At 44.5% G+C, this 21,989-nt stretch overlaps 1 protein-coding gene across 1 annotated transcript; it reads right to left on the bottom strand.

Moving 5' to 3' along the window:
- Nucleotides 1–2,063: 2,063 nt before the first annotated feature.
- Nucleotides 2,064–21,137, bottom strand: ttbk2a (tau tubulin kinase 2a; the record flags this gene model as incomplete). Its single annotated transcript, XM_080480789.1, has 16 exons — nt 20,872–21,137; nt 15,796–15,947; nt 14,000–14,147; nt 12,764–12,837; nt 10,333–10,473; nt 9,814–9,918; nt 9,587–9,652; nt 9,345–9,437; nt 9,132–9,257; nt 7,985–8,142; nt 7,604–7,811; nt 7,255–7,478; nt 6,601–7,153; nt 5,403–5,741; nt 3,646–4,607; nt 2,064–2,511 (listed from the first exon to the last, which is right to left on the bottom strand). The coding sequence occupies exons 2-16, from the start codon at nt 15,862–15,864 to the stop codon at nt 2,064–2,066; spliced, it is 3,714 nt and encodes a 1,237-aa protein (XP_080336915.1). The 5' UTR covers nt 15,865–15,947; nt 20,872–21,137.
- Nucleotides 21,138–21,989: the final 852 nt, after the last annotated feature.

Genomic DNA, 21,989 nt, shown 5'->3' with positions numbered 1-21,989 from the left:
GAAATTGGCTCACCCAGCAGGTATTGACGTCCCTGCAGGGTTAAAACCTTCACAACGTAAATGCCATGTGACGGTAGGTGGTATGCAGCTTTTTACTCAGTAGTTGAAGTGGTCTCTTTTTGTGTCAAGCATGCAAAGAGTAGCACTGGAAGGAAGCCAAGGTTATTTTACAGTATCTTACAAGCAGAGGAGTGGGAAGAAGTGGTGGAGGAGAATTTAAAGCAAGGAATCCTAACTAAATCAAACACAAACTATACGCCGATTCCTTCGCCATGTTTGCAGACATACTGCAAGTTATTATGTAAAAGATATTCTCCTGTGAAGGAGAAACTCAATACAATCAAACATTCTTGCACATGGAGGCGTAGAACATTGTTTTGGTGTGAGAAATATATATGTACATATGGCCTCCATTTTCAATAGCAGTTGACAAAATGGTTTTCAAGGTCTGAAATTCACATTTGTTCAGAGTTTTATCTCTTAACACTGACCTGGTATGGACACAGGACAGCTACAATAGGTAATGTTACCTATATGTCACAAATAGAGCTACTCTTTCCTCAAGTTGACTGCTGCCAAAATTGTGTTTGATTTACAAATGCTTCTGTTGCTACCTCTTCTACATAAGTGAGTGCTAACGAACAGGGTTTTCTTATAAGTGCTGGCACAAGTCTTGTTTTTTTTTGGCTCCTTATTGTGTAATTACAAACACACCAGAGTGAATCTGTAAGCTGCCCAAAGTGCCAAGGCACAGGCACTGTGTCTGAGCATTACTCGTCAGTAATGCACCTTGTGTCATTTATGCTAACTACTGCTACAACAATCACGACTGGAAAAGTGCGCTTCCCCCCCCACCGGCGCATCAAACAGGGGTTTCTCTACTCTAACCTATAATACCTTCATTTAATGTGACACTTGGATTCCCTCTCAGCAACACAGTAGGCACAAAAAGGTGTGTGTCCACACGCACTTCACATGATTGATTGTATAAAGGGTCACTTCAGGCAATCCTTTTCGATTAAACACTTAAAACTACCTCGAGTGACACAAAACCACACATCCACGATCACACATAAGAGGGTGGGAGTCGTAAGCATTGCTCAGCATCAAAATAAATATCTCAATAAATACAGCTGTACACAAATTCTGCCTTTATGCATTCACATTTAGCATAAAGTAAACATCATACCCTGCTGCGGTCTCCAAAAGCAGAGGAGAGATAACCGAGTCAAGCTCAAGTCAGATATTTTACTCAGTTGTATTCGGCTACAGTGAAATCCCATCAGTATCATTCAAATACATTAATACTGGAGATATGCTTTTAAAGTTACTATATATTGTGGAGCAGAATGGGTCAAAGCTGAATCAGCAGGAGGTTGATTTATTTATGTGCCCACCAGCCCACATTACAATTGATTTTTCTATTATGGTGCTGCTTCCATCAGGAAGTCACTCATTCTGCAGCCTCACTCTTCTGATCTGCAACATGATGATGTGCATAAAATGAAGACGCTGTCTGGGACCACAGTGCATGTCTGGTTAAAATAAAGCACTCCATCATTTTAACCCATGAAGTCCAATTTGCTGGTTATGCATTGTCATTCAGCCAGTGAGCTGCTGTATGATATGCTCCGTGGCGTTTTCATTATGAAGTAATGAAAAGTGCTACAGAGTAATGAGAAATGCAAGAAACCAGCATTTTGAGAGCTTAATTGACTGAGGTACAGCCCCCCCCCCCCCCCCCAAACTTTTGCAACCCAAATGTTTCCAGTACTTTTTAAAATCTCTCCCTCAAGAGCCTAACAGTTTTTAGTGCAAAACTAAATCTCTGGAGCGTCACTTAAAAGCTGGGCACATAAATGAATGACAAAACCTGCCTGCAAACAGAGGGAGAGAAGGGAACACTGGGAAGGAGCAAGACATGAAAAGTTCAGACTAACAGCAAAGTAAGGGCCATGTTTGTGATTACACTGGAAGACACAGGCTTTTATGATGACGAGTGTCTACCTTATGGTAGCCATAGAGTCTTACCATCCTCTGCAATGGCAACATCTCACGGGCAACTATCTGCTCAGCTTGCTGGAGCACTTGCCCTCTCGACTGCAGCCCTTGCCCCTGGACAGGTGGAAGGGCCCCGAGCGCGCCTGCCGGCTACAGCAGGTCTCTTGATGGTGGGGGTAGAAGCGGCGGGGAGGCGGTGAACCCGAGAAGCTGGGCGGTGAGCGGCTGCGGCCCAAGCAGCCCCCTCCCCCGCCGCCACGGTGCTCGTGGCGGGAGGGCGAGGAGCTGACGGAGCGCTGCAGGGACGAGGAGCTGCGAGGAGAGGCGCTGGAGCTGCGGTGGTGGTGCGGGGAGCTTGTCAGGCTGCAGATGCCCATCCTGGAGCCCCCGTGCTGGGCTGAGGAGCGGTGATGAAGAGGCGAGCCGCGGGAACCATGCATCAGCTGAGCAAGGCATGTCAGAAGGTCGGAGTCACTGGTGCTGCCAGCACGAATGCGGTAGCGCCGAAGCCTGAGTGAGTGAAGAAAAGAAAGGTTGGATATGCTTTGAAGGGACTCAGACGATGGGAAAATTAAATGTCTTACTCTGAAGTTAATTAAAATGATCACTATCACCTTCATATTCAAACTACTGATTGTGGCGCAGCTTATCGCCCCGTCTGTGACATGAAGTCTTCATAAAGCTTTAAATAATGTATCACCCAATTGTGTGCAACCCCCTTTGTAGACAACTTCATTAAAACTGGTTAACACATATATATATATATATATATATATATATTAATCTAATCTAGACAATATATCCAGCGATAGAAATGCATGTTCTCCCTGTACCTGAACAGATTCCATTCACGATCACACAAAACTGGATAATTGGTGACTCTGAATACATGTGAATGTGTTTGTGTTTGATATTAGGTGATTCTTTGTTTGCCCTTTGACGAACTGGTGACCTTTCCAAGACGTATCCTGCCTTTGGCCAAGTGTCAACTGGGATGGGCTCCAGCCGCTATAAAATAAACTTGGATAAGGCAGGGATAGAAAATAGACAAGTAGCTTAACTACTTGTCTTAAATAGACGAGTAGCTTAACTGGAGCTGGCTCTATATTGCGTATTTACTTTTGGCCTTTTAGGCCAAAGTGTGGTTGTAATCCGTTTGTTTTTGATCTATTCGTCTGTCTGTCATCATGCTGTTGACTGCCAGTCTAACATTTGTAGTCACTTCAATGATTGTGTTGTGTGGGAATCCCCTTGAAAACGAGGAAACACATCCCAAGTGATTTATCCTTGTAAATGAATCTAATCGCTTTGGCAATTCATCTTATTTTGGGGAAGTCTCTGCAGGTCAAGAATTTATTTCCAAAGTTTAATGAATAAATTTAACCTTTATGTCCGAAACATAATGAGGACTCATCCATGTAATTTTAAAGTAATTACATTAAAGTGTGATGTTTAAATATTCTAACTGAGCAATATTCAGCCCAAGGACAGTAAAAGGTGTAAAGGTGCAGACAACCTGATTCTTTCCACTGAGTGCCTTCATGCTGATCCTGGCATGCTGGGGCATGCTTTGATTATGATGGTTTTGTTACATGGTCAATGTTCATGCTACAGCCTTTGAAGAAATAAACGTAATCAGTTTACCTGCCCTCCACTGTGGGGCGGCCTGGTGGCTTTCCGGGAGGTGGACGAGGCAGGTATTGGTTTGCGAGCTGCTCCGCGGAAGAGGTTGAATGAACAGGACGAGGGATGCGGCTCTTGCGGGACAAGGGACTGGAGGAGGACGAGAGAGACGGAGCATCATCCCCCTGGCGGTCAGAACGTGAGCCCATTAGAGAGTCCTCATCCTGAGAGCGGTCAGAGGCGGAGGACAGCGGATCCCTCGCAAGGGAGGCTACTATGGGACCCCGCCTGTCAGAGAGGGACGGTGAGGCTGTGGGAGAGGGGACCGGGCCATGGTGGCTGGCTTTCTTCTGTAGGAGTTTCTCCTTAGCCGACCCCGGAGGAGGAAGCTCCAGCAGGCTGGAGGGCTCCAGTACAGGGATGCGACTGTGCCTGCGGCTGGAATCCTTACGGGGGGCAGCAGGGGAAGAGGAGGCTGGACTAGTGGTCTGATCCCGTGCCTGGTTCACTTCTTCACCCTCTCTATTTAACTGAGGCTCTGTGGCACAGGGAGCCGGACCGGAATCATTGTCTGGATCTTTTAACCTAGGAAAGGCTCCATTACTTTGGCTGCTGATTGGAGGGGAGAGGTGGCCATTGGCTAAGATAGGGCTGTGAGGGGAGCGAACAGAGCGTGGCGATGACGGTGAGCGCAGGGGAGGTGTGCGTGGTGAGCGTGGAGAACGTGGGGAAGACACACGACTTGGCACAGGGCTTTGAGCTTTGGTGTGGCTGTCTCCATTGATCAGCGCCACAGCCAGAGGGTCTGTCGGTGTCCCTGGATGGGTGGGCACATGATCCTGAGGGGAGCTGAGGTCGACCGTGTTCTCCTGGACCTGTTGAGCTTCAGTTTCTGCTTCACCGCGTCTCTCCAGCAGGAGACACTGCGGAGCACTGTCTGTTCCTGACTGGGAGGACAGCCCAGAGGGACGCTGAGCTGTCAACTGCATGGGAAAGGGGAAGGCGGAGACACGGGTGGGAAGAGAAAGACACACAAGTGTTATTTTTGATTCAAAAAGCACACTTGAAAGATGGGAATAATATTCTAGTTGTCAGAGGTCTGTTGCTGATAGACTACAACATGTCGAGTTGTGCTGTAGAGCTACAGCAAGAGCCTGATGCAGATGTGTAAACAGATCAGAATTTTATATTATGGGGTAATAAATGGTGATTAGTTTGGCAATGGCATGCAATACCATAGCTACCATTATCGGACCGAAACACACAAGTGCTATGGCAGTGTCAGTCAAGCTGTGAGTACTAAACCAGCAAGTAGGACAGGAAACGTTCACGCAACTTCGCAGGGGGCTTCAGCGAAGAGAGGGTGAGGAACAAATACAGGGAGAGAGAGAGAAAGAGAAAGATAGAGAGGACAAAGACGATCTGAAACAAAAGAGACCATGCAACCTGTGGTCATGAGTCGACATTCCAAACACACATGCCACAATCAGACAAACACACACCCTATTCAGATCACAAGAACACATGTTCAGACACAAGGACACATCTGACCCATGCTCTGCCTGGCCTGCACAAAGCCCTTCATGGTTTCTGGAGAGAGCTGACTGACGGCAACACAAAGAGCAAGCCAAAAGAACAAAAAAGCCAAAACCAGCAAATTAAAACAACACAAAAAAAAGAAGGAAAGAACAAAAATGTTAACAGCCGGTGTATTGCTACTGAAGTTGAGGAAGGTGAATGGAGGTTGTTTTTTTAAAGGACTGTGATGGGCTCATCACCTGCTGAAGCTGGGCACGAGTGATGCGTATGACTGAGGGAAACTTGGTGTTGGCAGCACCCGCAGGGATGGCCGGCAGTTTCCTACGACTGGGTGAGCGGGTGCCAGGGGCGGGGTTTGGTGGTAGAGGTAGGGAGGCGTGGCACGAGGAGGAAGAAGAGGGGCGTTCTTGCCGCTGCTGGTCGGCGGACTGGCTGCGCCTGATGCCGGATGGGTGGCGGTGGTGCAGTGGATCCGATAGAGTGGTCAGGAGGGTGTGAGGGCTGGGAGAGCGCAGAGGGATGGGGCTGGATGTCCGCACCAGAATCTCCTCAGGCAGAGACGGAGGAGAAGTGGGGAGCTAAAAGAAGGAAGGGGAAAGAAGTGGGAGGTGGAGAGAGGAGGGGTTGTGAGATTGGTGAGGGAGTGAAAAGATGGAGGAGGGATGGTTGAAGTACTGTGAGGTGTGACAAGCAGGCTGCACTGGTGGGGAGAACGAATCTATTTCGATTTATGAACAGGCAAACTGACGGGAGCATCCTAACAATAGTCTTAGGAACACCCGTAAGGTGGGGAAGGATGTTTCTGGTAAGGCCGAGTACGGTTTCTTCTTGAAGGCTGAAGTTCTGGTTGTGCGGAGAAAGTGAGGGGACACTTAGCGTTTTCATTTTGCTTGAGGATGAAGAAGCTGCTGGAGAACTTTAGTAAGCACCGCCAAAGTTTAGAGATTATGTTGAAACGTAGAACTGGACAACTGGGAAATTATGGAATGAAAAAAAAGGGCAAATGGGTCATTTAAATTGACCAAACCAAAATGTATTCATAAAACAAATTATTTGATTTAAAATGTAAAAGAGTCAACCAAACACAAATGTTTGCAAATAAAGCAAAATTCAGCATACCTGTTGCAAAGTAAAACACATTTCAAAGCCATAAGCTCTCTTTATCCCATGCTGTGATCTGATAAATAGTTGTGTCACAAATAACTTTTACTAACAAGTACACACGAGTGAAGAAGCGAGCAAACATAAAGCAGTAACGTTTAGCTTCAAACTACGGCAAGATGCAGCTGGTGATACTCTGATTGTGTATGATACTAGCATTGAAGTTCTATGCCTAGAACTCTGACTCTGTGCAGCCTTTTAACTTTGTAAAATGCTGACTACAGTCAGTATCATGTATGACACGTTGAGATATGACCTGCAAGTTGAAGATCTTACCTGAGTGAGGACTCCTTCTGCCAGAGCTTCGCCTGGGCTAGTTGGGGTGACAGGGGGCAGAGCCCCTACCGGGCCCACGCTAAGCTCCAACTTGTCCATTTTTGCACTTCCCCTGGAGGAGGCCATGCTTTCTTGTTTAGCTTTGCCAGAGCTAGGGCCTGGGCTGCCCTTTCCCCAACCGGGAGACTGTTCCTCCGGCTGGAGCACCTCTGGTTCCTCATCGTCCTCTGAAGGGCTGGTGGTGGCCTTCGCTCCCGGGGAGCCACCGGGCCGGTCCACAATGACCCACTCCCTGGAGTCGATATCCTGCCTCCCAGAGCTCAGATTGAGCGCCACAAAGCCCCCACTGCTTGCTGCCCCCTCTCCCTGCTCCAGAGATCCAGGAGAAGCTGGCTTCGGGGAACCGCCACCAGACCGGAACTCCTCGTCGTAGTGCCAGATTCTGTTGGGACGCTCCCCGGCATTTATGGCTTGACCCTGAGTTACTGGGATGATTGCAGCTCCATCAGCCTCCTTCTCCTGGTGCTCGGTGCCAGGTTGCTGCTTTGCTGAACTGAAAGGACAAAAGACATGCAGACAATCAGTTCTCTTGTTTACAGAAAATGTAAAAAGAAACAGACATCAATACGCAGAGACTTTACACAAAGGACTTACCCGCCATCCAGGAAGCGCTCTGGAGTGGGCTTGGACTCCAGGCCAAGCCGCTTCTCCAGGTCGAAGCTGTGGATGTTGCGGAGCTTCCTCAGTAGAGGGCCATCACGATCTGAAGCCACCACCTCAGAATGCAGTTTGACAGGAGAACCGAGGCTTGGCCCAGCGTAGGGGCTCTGGTGTCCTTGGTTGCCCTGGTTGTTGCTGTGTTCCTCCTCTGTCGCTGCCTGGCGAGACACAGTTTCTATTGTAAATCACTCACGAATGGCCTAAATTAATTCAACCTTGTCATTTGATCCCGTTATAGAACATTCAGTGTTGACATTATTTGCTTATCATTGCATCGTCTTACCTTCCAAACCGCCGTCCTGATGCGGTTTCGATTGCGATCCAGCTCCTCCCACACATCTGCCTCCTGGTTGCGGTGTTGGTTGAGGGGAGATCCCGGCAGGCGTTCGGGAGCGGGGTTGTTCTCCACATCACTGAGCTGCTCATCCTGCAAAACCTCGTCTGTATTCTCCCTCATGAGGTCACCAGGGATCAAGGAAGCATTTGCCATGCTGCAACAACCAAGGGTGCACACGTTACTCTGTGTGAAGCTATGAAAAGGCTTAACGGTACAACTTAGTGGATATGGAACAAACAAAAAGCTAATTTGTCATCTGCTCTTGTTTTCATTCAGATAAAACACACTTGAATAATTCTGCACAGAGTGCATTCATTACAAACATACCCCATGTGTGCTGGAGTGAGTCGGGTGTGATGTTGCGGTGTTGTAGCACTGGCACTGATCGTCAGGGTGCCATCTGTGCTGGTCCTCTCCCAGTCATAGGGGTCATTTTCCACTACATTGTAGGTTTTCATGCTGTTGTCAAACACTGACATCAGCAGCTACAACAACAACAACAACAACAACAACACATAAGTGGCCATTACATAAAAAAACCAAGGTTGCATTCATGACAGTTACACAAAATATCTGAACTCGATTAAAAAAGTGATTATTATACAGAAAAGCCTTCACTTATATTTCTAAGTTGTTGCTGCTCACATCACAGGATTTTCAGGTGGACATCTCAAAACCACAACTCTCAGACAGTTGATAACAGGAAAAATTTACAATTCCCAATAAGCGCCCATTACGGTTAACAACAGGACGTCAATAGGACAATCATCCAATAACAGGCAAGCTTCACCAGCATGTCACGCATTTGGAACATGAGCTTCTTAATACTGTTAAAAGCTCAGTAATATTGAAGAACTACCAGATGTTGAAAGATGAAGTTATCTCAAAAAAATGTGCAGAAGACCTCACCCACTGCATTTTGACAGATCTCCAACTATTAAATGAAAACAAATCCAGACGTCCTAGTCATAGGTGTAACTATTGCCAGTTACTTTTAATTAATCCTTTACATTATTCTATTGTGTTAATCAATTGCATATTGTTCAGTAAGACACATCAGTCCACTTTTTAAGTCTTTTCATTGGTTTCCATTTTTTAAGGGATCATTATAAAGATTTTACTTTTAACGGCTTTGCCCCTGAATATTTATCAGCGCTGTCACACTGATACAGACCTTTATGTAACCTGATATCCTCTAATAATGACCTGCTGACAGTTCCCACTTCATGATTAAATACTGAGGAAAACTGAGCTTTCTTCATACATTTACACATGAATTTCCCTAAATCCTTTTTATGATCTACAACCAAATGAAATCTGCTGGTGTTTCTGTCGTGACAGTTACATATTGTATGTTGCTTTGTATTTTTATTTCATTATATCTTTGTAGAGCACTATGTAACACTGGTTTTGATAAATGGTACATAAAGAATCTTTATTCAGTGTAGAAACCCAAGCTACGTTCTGGTGTTACCTGGTAGTCGGGCTTGGTGAAGTAGTCAAGACTGGAAACGTGTTCCAAGAAAACACCAAACTCAGCTGGCAAATGTTTTAACATCAGACGATGGTCGTAAGTCTCTTTCAGTTTCCCCACGTGTTCCTGAGGAAAAAAAAAAAAAAGAAGTGTGTTATTCCTCATCAGTTAGGGGTTATTGGAGAGGGCTGGTGAGGTTTTAGTCTTCCTCACTTTGTCCTTGATCTTCCTCCACGGCAACTGACCGACCAGAAACTCGACCAGCATGTAGAAGAGAGACCACAGGTCATCGTGGCGACCCATTTCCTGTAAAATAACACGTCTTTACTGGCAATAGTAACCAATATTTGGTTGTCGATAGATCGTGACAAAAGAAAAAAGCTGAAAAGGTAAACTCACAAGAAAACAGCCCAAATTACATAAATGCTTCATCACAGATTTGTATTTCTACTGACCTTATTCTTGTGTGCATTGACAGATGCGTATCGGACTGTTCCTCTGAACCCAGCCACTGGACGGGGCTATAAAATGAACAAAGATAATGTCACTGAATATATCTAATATATGTTTGGTTAGTATCCACATCAATTATTATTACACATTATACATATTACTAACTTTTTTTCTGTTGTTTAGTTGTGAGCAGATAAATCATCAAAATAAGAAAGCAAAGGGTACTTACAGGTCGGACCTCTTGGCATGAGTTGGTGAACTGGCGAGCTAACCCAAAGTCTAACATGTAGCAGGTTCGACAGGTACTGGGGAAGCGACCCATGGCAAAGTTGGACTGTAGCAGAAACAAGAAGACAAACACACTCGGAAAAGGTTGATAGAAAATTTGATTGTGCTTGAAAAATCCATGTAACCCCCAAAAAATATATATTCAAATAGCTTACCGATGATATACAGTAAGTACTCTGACAGTAAAATATAATTTAATGCAGCAGTACATGAGACAAACAATATTTACATTCTTATATTTCTGAGCATTTATCCAACACTCATGCAGAGCCAGTTTAACACTCAGCCAGCAACTAAACGAGCAGATAATTAAAAATGAGAGACAAACAATAAAAATGTAATTACATTCCTATGTGCCAAATATAATCTAATTGTCTGTAATGACAAATAGAAGAAAAGCAATAAAATAGGAAACTAATGCTGATAAATAATCTGGTGGATCCAAGTCTTGGTGACGCACCGGTTTGATGTCTCGATGCAGGAAGCCGACAGAGTGGATGCTCTCGATGGCCTCCAAAATCTGCCGTCCCAGCCGCAGGGTGGTGCTGATGCTGAATGTTCCCCGAGTCATGCTTCTTCGTAGGTCGGCCAGATTTCGACCCTGAAACATCAAACAATGTCCAAAAACACACATTCAAAGGTTTATTGGTTACTTTAAATTGGTTAAGCAGGAAATGTAAGTGTGTGTATGACTCCTATAGTCAGCTGGGATTGGCTTCAGCCTCCAGTGACTCTAACATGGATAAAGAGTTATAGAAGACGGATGGAAAAATCTTTATTGAATTTCCATTGAATCTCACCAAAAAGAGACGACCATTTACTTGGTGGGATGGATGTGATCTCCAGACCTGCTGAATTATTCTATAGCTAATAAGTTCATGATGAAATCTATCATTGTAAATAGCTGATCCACACAGGGACATGTTATAATCTTCTACTTTAAGAAAAATAATACAAAAAAGCTAAGTCACTCTGTTATCATAGTCTTGCCTTTCAATTTCTCTGCATCACACTAATTACAATAACCTCATTTTCTAGTGCGTTGTCATTTTGTTTTCATTATATTACATTTTTTTCCTACTTTGAGATGAGTTTGGCTCATGTTCATCTCCCACTCGTATTTCTTCATCACCACCCCACAACCCTGTCCACAGACGCCCCCCTATCCGCTTACATCACAAATCCCACCCTGATGCCAACCGAAAGAATCAGCAAATATACAGCTTTTTACAAGATAAAAACAAAAAAGAAATCAAAAGAAATAGGTGACATGGACAGCAAACAAGATTAAGTAAACACTTACTCAGCTGCACACGTTGGTACAGTTACACATATGGTGCAGTTGGGGGGGTGGGTGGTGTGTGTGTGTGTGTGTGTGTGTGTGGGGGGGGGGGGGGGGGGGGGGGGGGGGGGTACAGAGTGGAAAAATGCACCCTTCCTGTGGGTTTGAATCCTAACCAGACCACATTTTCCTAACACTTCACTTCCAGCTATAATGAAGTTCAGATGGTGTATTAAATGTGATGTGATGTACAGTATTAAAGCTTCATGTAATGGATAAAACATACTGAATGTGTGACACCAGCCGGCACGCTGCGTTACCTTCAAGCAACTTTCCCTGTAGATCTACAGTCACTCTTTAAAACTCAGATATATAGTATGTTTATTTCCCTCTGCAGCTACTTTATTCTAATGTACGCGAGAGGATCAATTATTCATATGTGGCAGTATATTTAGAATTTTTAAAATATTTATCTGGCTTATTTATTCGTCGCGCTTTCTGGTAAACAGCTCCGATAGAATCACTGAGTACAGTAAGAGACAGAAATGTGATCTCTCAGTCAGGGGTTTTCAAAGTGTGGGAAGCTGAGCCCTTCCTCATCGAGTTTGAACCTCAACACGTCCCCCAAGCTCTCCCTCTGAACGTACGGTGCATCACTACATACGGAAGTTTTTATTAGACTGGATAATTCAAATCCGAAGCACCACACACACACTGGTCATTTATCCATGTATTCATTTAACAAGCCGCAGCAACGTGTGGAGAAGCCACATGCTGCAACAGGCTGTCAAATGAGGCATGTCGATGCTTACAACACACACCAAAAGACCACCGCGGCAGGATTCCTGCTCGGGCTGCCAAGCAGATATAATTCAAACACTTGATTGAAAGCACAAGGAGGTACTAGAAAAAGTCAATAGCGATGACAAAAAAAAATAATGTTGATTTTTATTTGGGAGAGGCTTCATGCGCACAACCTCCATACTCAGCCCTGCTGTTATATCCCACACACGCATGTGGATTCAAAAAAAGAAAACCAAAGATCTACTGCTAAAAAGCATCGTTACAAGACAGAAACACAAATATCCTTGATTCTTAAAGTGTCTGGTAAGTCTTTGTATATGGTTCATACGTTGTACATATGTGCACTTATATATTGTGCATCATATTGTGGATCTTGTATTTTCTTATAAATTTAGTATCCAGAATATGATCCAGATCTCTTGAAACAATTTACAGTAATATTTGCTTCGGCACATAGGCAATCATCCTGTTAAATTTCATAAATAATTCAATCTAAATTTAAATTTTATCGTAAAATCTGAAGTTTTCGTCTCGATCCAGAACATGATCTAAATCTCACCCCCAAATTTTTTTTGTATATTAACTGCTCGTCATACAAATGTGACAAAAATCCAGCTGTGTACCTCCTGGTGGCATTCAGGTCTGCCACGAGGCAACAACTACTTTAAATTGTATTTTGCTGGTCTTGAACAGCACGCAGGCTCAGTTTGACCACAAAAAGCAGGAAAAGCAGGAAATCCTCGACTTTCATGTCAGGCTGAAAAGGAAGCTCAAACACTTGAAGTCTCCGTCCACCGGCACTAACCTGAAGCTCCATCACCACGTAGTTGAAGCGGTCATTGCGGCCACATCCGACAAAGCGACATACGTGGTCTTTACCTAAGAGGAGAGCGAGAAGAGGATGATGTCACCTTACTTGACATTTGCCACATCATTTGATCACGAAGAGACACAGGCGGGGTGTATGAGTCGCGACGATGGTGTGTGTGTGTGTGTGTGTGTGTGTGTGTGTGTGTGTGTGCCCACATTTCACTGGCCTCCCTTCACCAGCTTTCCTGCACGACTGCGATGTGCTTTTGCATGTGTGTGTTTGTGTATACATGTGTATGTATCAGAGGACACTGCTGCACTGTCCTTCAGCAGGCTGGAATAGGACTAATATTAGAAATAAAGAAAAACATTTAAAAAAAATTCTGTTTCGGGTCCCTTCTGTCATCAGTTTCATAGTCGAGTTTATTATAAAGTGAAATAATTTAATGACAGAATCTACATGAGGCTCAATGTGACCCATTATACATATGTTGAGGCCATGGGTTGATATATACTCTTTATAGCTGGGCAGGTCAGCAAGGTTGTGGGGGGGGTGTGCTGGAGTTCAGCCCGCCTCAAGTTACATGCTGACTCCCCGAGGACGCAACAGAACCATGATGCTTCAGGCCAAAGCCATTAGACAGCAAACATGATCCCGGCTCATTGATTTTCTTCTCGGGGGAGAAAGAAAAAAAAAGGCAGGAAGGAAAAGACAGTTAAAAAAGAGATAAAGGAGCAAAAATGGGATCAACCCCACCCCGCCCCCTGCAGAAGGATTCCTGTAGTGTTTATCCTGTTTTTCTGTGAAAGCCAGCAGTGTCCCAGCACTGAAACGTACACTTCCTTTGAAATAGCACTTTAATAGCATTCAAACCCAAGATGTCAAATTCAACAGCAACAACAACAGTGGGTTTTTTTTCTATTGCAGAATCGGAAGAGATTGTGCAAAACCCTGAGTTAGATGATCTATATCTGGTCCCTGAGGGGAAGATCCTTCTACTTCACGATTGATGCACGGAGGCTGCCCCTGCATTTTCTACTAACATGACATTTCCTGGATAAACCCCTGGAAAATCTTCTTTGGTTGTTTTTCATTTAGGATTACATTTTGTCCTGCCTGATGATAATGATACACAACAATATCAGCATTCGGGGCGACTCAATAGGTCACTGGGTCACAGTGGATCGATCGGTTCCCGTAACCAAATCCAGTGAATCCATTTCGACTCACCCTGGAGCTTCTTCAGCACGGCAACCTCCATCTTCAGCACCTGTTTGGGCTGCTGGGCAGACTCCACCTTCAGAGCAACGCTGACCCGCGTCAGCAGGTCCAGCGCCTCGTAGATCTCCCCGAACCCGCCTCCCCCAATCTTCTTCACCTGGAGGGAGAGCGGTGACGATGAGCCAGTTTGTGAGAGCTGCACGCGAGTCACACACTCAACTAAACACAATAAGCCAGGGGTATCAAACTCATTTTACTTCAGGGGCCACATACAGCCCAATTTCATCTAGAGTGGGCAGGATGAGTAAAATAGTGCCATAATAACCTTTAAATTTGAAACTTTAAAGTTTCTCCTTGTCGTGGCGCAGAGTATTGGTGACGACAATGTCTATATTTTTGCAAAACCAAAAAAGCGACTACCTATTTTTACTTAAGCCTATTATAATGACACATTTTGGTGCAAAATACTGTGAAATGTCAAAAACAAGAACAAATTCTCCTATAGCTTTTAGATTTTGCAGGATTTTACAGACTGAGCCAGCTTTCGTGGCAGCATCACCGTTATCTCAGGTCAGTGTTGTGTCCAGTGCTGTTAAGAAAATTATGCTTGAAAGGTTTGTATGCTGTTTTTTTAATATACATTTGAGATTAATCACACAAGCAAGAAAAATAAAACTGTCACAAATTACTCTTTAAGATGTGTGGACAATCAAATAGACCCGTTTTCATTTAGATGGACCAACACTATACACTGATTGCCGGAACTGGTTTTCAGTGCTATATAATTAAATTCAATGTAACTTTGTGTAGCTCCAAATGGTGCATATCTTTCATAACAGTGTGAGCACACATAATCCCTCAATATTTATGAATGTGAAAATGTAAAAGCACAAAAGTATTTTTCTTGACTGTTCGTTTTACTTTGTCATATTCTTTCACAGTGCATCCCAATTTGCCAGCTGAGGTTAAGCATTGTTGTAAATGAAGTATAAACCAAATGGTGTCCAAACAGAACAACTATCAAATAGAACTCAAAACTGGTGACATTTGGTATTTGATGTTTTCTACTATATTAGGTCACGTATTTTGATATATAACACAGAACTATTTAAAGAAGCCTGTTCTCCTTCAGAGGACGGATTTTCCCAACATCCCTCCTGTACTCGCTCCACTCTCTCTGCTCCGACTTCTGCTTTACCTCTGCACGCTCACCTCTCGGCACTACGAGAGCTTTCAATTCCTTTAAGCTCCCACGTGTCCTTCAGTGTCCTCCACACAAACACACACACGCACACACACACGCAGAGTTTTGTGTCGCACTCGGAGCTGAAGTCGTGGGGATTAGCTGCAGCGCGCTTATGCAACTCTGCTCCTCGGAAGACAGGAAGTGGTGCCAGCCTGCCAGTTAGGAAAAAAAAAAAAAAAAAAACCTCACATGGCGCTCGGGCTGGCACAGCAGTGAGAGACACCAGCCCTTGGGGAACACTGCTGCTGCTGCCTATAGCACACTGCACTGCCACAAATAGCTATACGTGCTATTTTTGGCTCTCCTATGCTGCAGCGGCACAACCTGGACAAAAAGACGCAACCCCCAAAGTGAGTAAGCCAGAGGTGAGAGACTTGAAGGCACGCACAGGAACTCAGAGGCAGGGCAAAGCATTGTGTGAACAAAGAGCGATTGTTTGTAGAAACATCAGCTGAGCTCGGAGCGGACAGCGATGGAGCGATGAACACACCATCTTTTGTGCGCTATAAAAAAATTAATTCATTTAAAAAAAAACAAAAAAAACACACACACGACTTACCACTTTCCATCGTTCTTTGACCAGTGAGAGCACGCTCAGGATGTCAGCTTGCTCTGCTCCCCCGCTCATCCCGTCAGCGAATCAGGGATGCTGTCCTCACTGCTTCCCCCTCGACCAGCAGCCTCACACTGGGCCAGGCATCAGGAGGAACCCTGCGGAAATCGACGAGGAAGCGGGCGAATGTGAGGGGTTTTGTAAAAAAAAAAAAAAAAAGCTACATGCCAAACAATGACAGTCTCCCGGCTGAAAGATAAAGTTGAGGCGTCGATAGCCGGAGCTTTCTGGTCCTCGACCATCGCAGCAGCTGCCACACCTGCTGCCTGCAGCTGTCCTTCTGGATAAACTCTCCCCGCCGTCTCACAGGCAAAAGTCTGATGTCTTAAATTACAAAGAGGCTTCGTCCAAAGGATAACTCTTCCTTGGTCATTAATCTCTGCCTGACAGCCAGGGAGGACATGTTATGAAGAGTACAGCCCCCGATACAAGGAGAAGTTTTAATGTCGGTAGTTCAAAGTTAAGGTGACTCAATATTCAGCTCTGGTTTGGTAGCAAGGTTGACATAATGTGCATTCCGATGGGATTATTTTGAAATCAAATTAACATGTAATCCCACGTTTTGTATAAATGCACTGGTTAATTGCTTTCAACTACAAGAATGCATTTTATTGCAACATAAATATGCATCACAATAATCTTATGATCTAGAAATATTATGTTGCGTTATATAACATTAGTTCATGAATCTTTTCACAAAGGCCACGTGTTTAAACAGCACTTTGACATTTATTCTCCTTTTCCTTCCTCCCATTTTACAAATGGTGTCCTTTTCCACCTCCTTTATGTGTCTGATGCTTACAGCTCCATCTAGTATTTTCTACATGTGTCACAAGCTAATAGAAACAAGAATAATATTTCAGAAAGTCTCAGGATAATCAGAATCACGTTTATTGGGGAAGTACTTGTTCAGCAGAACAAATTAACTGCAGTTTTCGGCAATCTTTAAGAAATTAAAGTTAGTTTTGGAGTGAACGGCTGCTGTGAAAGCCACACTTCCCATCAAGTAAATCTTTTTGTCTCACAGCTCCTTCCACCACAGCAAGTCCTCTGCCTTCATCTCTCCTCCTCCACTTTTAAACCAAACATCTCCATGAATCTTCTCCTGCCTGACGACTCCACCTGACAACACCGTGCCGCCGGTATTTCCACCATCTCTCCTCAGCACACGTCCAAACCATCTTGTTCTGTCCTCTCTCGCTTTATCTTTGAACTTCTGAACTTTTTTTATCCGTCTGATCTGTTCATGTTTTAATCCTGTCCATCAGGACACCGCTGCTGTCTCCAAATCGTCCCTTATATCTAATCTCAATCCCAGTGCTTTGTTATCCGTTTAACTTAACTTTTTATTTACATTGACATTTAAATTGTTTGTCCCGTCTGAAAAATCATCCGAAGATAGTCACTTTACTGTAACACCTAAACAAATATTAATTTGAGGTAAGTGGTTTCGGCATCGTTACGGATCGACATCCTAATAGTTTTCTCTTATGTGAAATAACTTAAGCGCAAATGAGGCATGCGGTTGCGTTTCAGGATATCGCCTTGCAAGAGAAACCTGAACTCATGACTTCCAACGTCCTTCTGGAGGAATATGTATTGTAACTATTATGTAATGATTTATAAGAACTTTACAGAAGGTGACTTGGTTTGGAATCGCTGCAGATACAATCCTGGTAGTACGATCTCCCTTCACAGGAAAAACAAACACATCCCTCCAAGGTTCAAACCGTGTTTCCCTTGGAAAAGCTGCGTCTACGTTCCTGCATTATACAACATCCGTGTCACAGATAAGCGTTTCCCCCTGGGGAATTGCACGCCGCTGACTTCCTTTCGTCTGCCTTCAAACGCTCACAGCGAAGCCCGCCTTTGATTCATCATCCAGTGCGCGGCGCGCGAGGCAACTTCGGTTATGCAAGAAGCCGTCAAAACGCTGTTTGGGTTACGGGCCACGATCCCGACGTCGAGGAGGCAATCAATCCCGTCATGCACCTGTGCGAGGTTGAGAGATGAGCGAGGGCAAAGTGGGAGGGTGAAACGATGAGCATGAAACGTGACCCTGGGCGAGGGCGAGGGAGCTTGGTGACCAAGGTGAAGCTGCACTGATCCAACATACTAATGACGAGTTCCCAGGAGGAGCCTCTGGAGAAGACGTCTCCTTCTATTGACTGTAATCAACTCCCAGCTCTACTGTTTTACTACAAAGTTATTGTAAGTTAGTACTACCTGCTTTACTGGACTCGTGGGGCTTTTTTATTATTATGCAACAGTAAGTATATATACAGCTCTGATCAAATGTGCATGGTGGACTGAAGATGCACAACATTCATTTATTTTTGGATGATTTACTTTGAGACAGTTGATCAAAACTAAATGTTTTCAGACCCCCTCCCCCCCCTCCCTTGCTTATTAAAATGGCTTTTGCACATCTTAAGAAGCATCATAATAGTTCTTTTCGTCATAAAAACACTGGCAAGAGAAAAGATATTATAGAAATCCACCAAGTATTTGTTATTTAAATTTACATTGCGCGACAGGGCCTTTTGCCTACCAGCCACAATTTGCATACAAGCACGATGGGTAAGTGTGTTTTGAGATTATGAATGTTAAACAGCGTTCGGCACTCTGTCGTCGTAGCAACAAGGTCTCTGGTTTGGGTCCAGGTTGAGCTTGGGGGATTTTCTTGTCTCTATGTACTCACATTTCCTCCTGCAGTCCAAAAACATGCATTTTTACTCCAATTGGTGACTTTCAAATATTGCAAGATTTTTTTTTAATGTGAGTGTGTGTCTTTCTCTCTACGTTTGTCCTGTGATGGACTGACGGCCTGTCCAGGGTGGACCATGCCTTTATAGATGCTCTCTGTGTACCTGCGTATTTCAGGTGTGTGGCCATACATGTAAATATTTTGATATGAGAGTGACGGCCATTTGAAGTAATGCATAATGTATAGAAATGTCCGTTGGAGACACAAAATCAGGCAGCGGTGTGCCAAGAATGATAAATAGAAACACGAAAGTCATTAGAATTCGTCTACTGGGGGTCCGATATAGTATTCAGCTGCTCCCTTTTACAGGGGTCGGCACAACAAGCCAGAGCAACTTGCTAGTATTAATGCAGGATACTCTTCCTGCCACAGATTTGATCCTGGGTCCCCCGCGATCGGGATCCAGACAAGATGGAATAGTGCAAAAGTCATGGCAATCCGGGTAATACTTCTTGACAGGTCTTATTCCTAAACACATGTAGTGTACCCACTACGCTCCACGAAGCAATACATCTAAATGTACAGTTTTCATTGCTTGGAGTAGGACAGAAATACATTTATTCTAATCAGTGACAAAGCAAATATCTTGGAGCGTGCAATAAAATCCAGCGGAGAAACATTTTGTACAAAAAGAAAAAAAGAAAAAAAGACCTTTAAGGACGAGCAACTGAGTGTAAACATTGTGATTAAATAACCTCAGTGTCAGAACTTCAAGGTCACCTCGTGTTCCAGTGTTTGGCTTCAGGAATGTGTCTGACAGGGTAAATGACGTGCTCCGAGTGACATGCGAGATGTCAAACATGACCCAGGGACCAAATGATTCAAATGTCATTGAGGGAAGCAGATCAGAGAGGATATGTGAGGAAAAACCAAGCTTGAAAAGATGACAGACGATGGGACATGTTTCCATCGCTGACCTCCAGTGTGCCCCGAGGTCAGGAGTCTGGACATATCTTTGATTTTTTTTTTTTTTAAATCCCACAAACACAAAGACAATGAAACATAACCTGCCCTAAATACACTGTATTCACAAACTCGTACACATATTGCACAAGCGTACACACCTATGCACAAGCCAGGTTGGCACACACTGTGACTAATCTCACACCTCACAGTAAAGCACAGATCTGCTCTTCGTCCTCTTCCTCCTCCTCCTCCTCCTCCATAAGAGTCACTATCCATGAAGAAGAAAAACAAAAAACAAAAGCCCAGGATGTGTATACTCGGGGCCAAAAAAATTAAACCAATCTATGACAGCCAAAGCTCCCGTTGTCTAATCCATGAATCACGCCTCCTGACCCCAGCGTCACCATGGCGACGATGGTGCAGTGAGATTTTCATTTGCTGACTGCAGCTTGATGTCGCCTCTGCCCTTTTGGTCTTGCTGGAAAGCTTGCAAGTTGAGGGCTGCACAAAGCATCATGAAATGTCAATGAGTGGTCCCATGGCAGAGGTCTCCTCCTTCACACCCAATTCTCAGACTGAATATTCCCACAATAACAAACCAGCTTTGAAAGGCTGCACATCATGAGATGCATGAGCAAGGGAAAAAAAAAAGAAGACAAATCTTGAAATGTTTGCTCAATTTTCTGTCTAATCCCAGAGTGGCCTGGTTCGGGGAGCAGGGCAGGGAGACTTGCTGGCTGAAATCAGAGTCTGATCTGACAACTGGAGAGGAGCCAACACAGGGAGGGAGGCCTCTCCATACACTTTGCTCTCAGGCAATTTATGTCATGCATGGAGAGAGAGAGAGAGAGAAAAAAACCCATAAAGGGGGAAACCGGGACATGAGAGCATTCACCTTACCAGCCGGACCCTGGTTTGAGAATTTTAAATGATCAGTGTTTTATATAAGGAGCCACTGTTGCGTTAAAGCAGAATTTAAATTAAAAAAACCTTGCTGTCACAGAAAGGCAGCTGCAGCAATATCCCAATACATTTTCGAAGCATGATGTTATACCGCAACCATCCTGCCTGCAATAGAAGGACGCCGGTTCTGCTGTGGGGAGCTGTTGCATAGCGAGTTGGTTGCCACAGCAGATTTACTCAGGCGCGTCCACGCACATCGGCCGTCCACAGGCCACGCAGGCTCATCGGATGAAGTCTCCTTATTCCGAGACTGCAAACCGTGTCAACATGCAGGATCGCGAGCTGAACGCGTGCAGCTGCACGGGGACAAAACATGGGGGTGGTGTTTTACAAGACAAGGGGGAGAGAGAGAGCGAGCGGCGCTGCGGAGTCGTCTGGATCCTTACCTCGGCTCTTCGCTGCCAATCCCTTGATCCAAAGAAGCGGCCGGGTGTGGTTACGAAAAATCCCGTGAGTGAGGAGGAGGCGGCGGCGGCGTCGACACGGAGCGGAGTCCCATAGCGAGCGGAGCGTCCATAGGAGGAGACGGCGTCGGTGATTCGTGGATAAAGGGAAGGAGCGGCTGGTGGATATGTGTCCGAACCGGAGCGTCGCTTTTCTCCTTCTGCCTGTCACCTCAGCATCTCCGTCGGTCGCTGCGGATCCGTGACGTGACGCCTATCCGACGACGACGGTGATGATGATCAGCCTTCCTGCGCGCGCGCCCCCGATTCCATCGCCCCTCGCAACAGCTCGGGAGCGCGAGGGAAAAAGTGGAGGAGGGGGGGGGGCGCTTGGGGGAGAGCTTTAAATCGGAGTTACCACGGTGCGCATGCGCAGTACGAAAATACAAACGACGTATATTCCCAGTGATGAAGACTGTGAAAAAATGCTTGGTGTGAACATGAAACGAGGATAGATTGTTCAACACAAAAACACATTTTTATGACGATCAAATTCTCTAGATATTTTGATGGGAAAGAGATATTTTTAAATTAATAAATAACTCCACTAGATGGCGCCAAAAAGTCAGAGAATGTGTGAATTGATGGAACAGCTGGAATAGAATAGAATAGAATAGAATAGAATAGAATAGAATAGAAGGGAATACTTTGTTAATACCAAGGAGAAATTCTTCCGACATACCTCCACGTAGAAAGAACACAGAATAAAAAAGCATAGAAGATAAAATATCAATATGACAGGATGGAGTTAACTAAGTAATAGTAAATATTAACAAATACAGGGCTAAAAGGTGACTGGTATTAGTATAAAAGAATAAAAACACCTGAAAAACACAAAAATGGCAAAATAAAGGAAAACAGCATAAAATGATAAAATGGCTAAAACATGGAAAACTGTTGAATAGAAAATACAGAGTCAGCAGTTCTAAATTTTAGCGTTTATATTTCAGAAATGCAACTTAAACTGCAGTTCGGGCAGTGTAGAAACACTTTATATTAAATTTTATTGAAAGTTCAAAACGTGTTCTGTCTTTAGGCATCTGGTAGAAGCTGGTCATGAC

Source organism: Lipophrys pholis (genome assembly GCF_963383615.2).
Source record: "Lipophrys pholis genome assembly, chromosome: 14".
Lineage (NCBI taxonomy): Eukaryota > Metazoa > Chordata > Actinopteri > Blenniiformes > Blenniidae > Lipophrys > Lipophrys pholis.
This window is presented reverse-complemented; position numbering and strand designations above follow the sequence as displayed.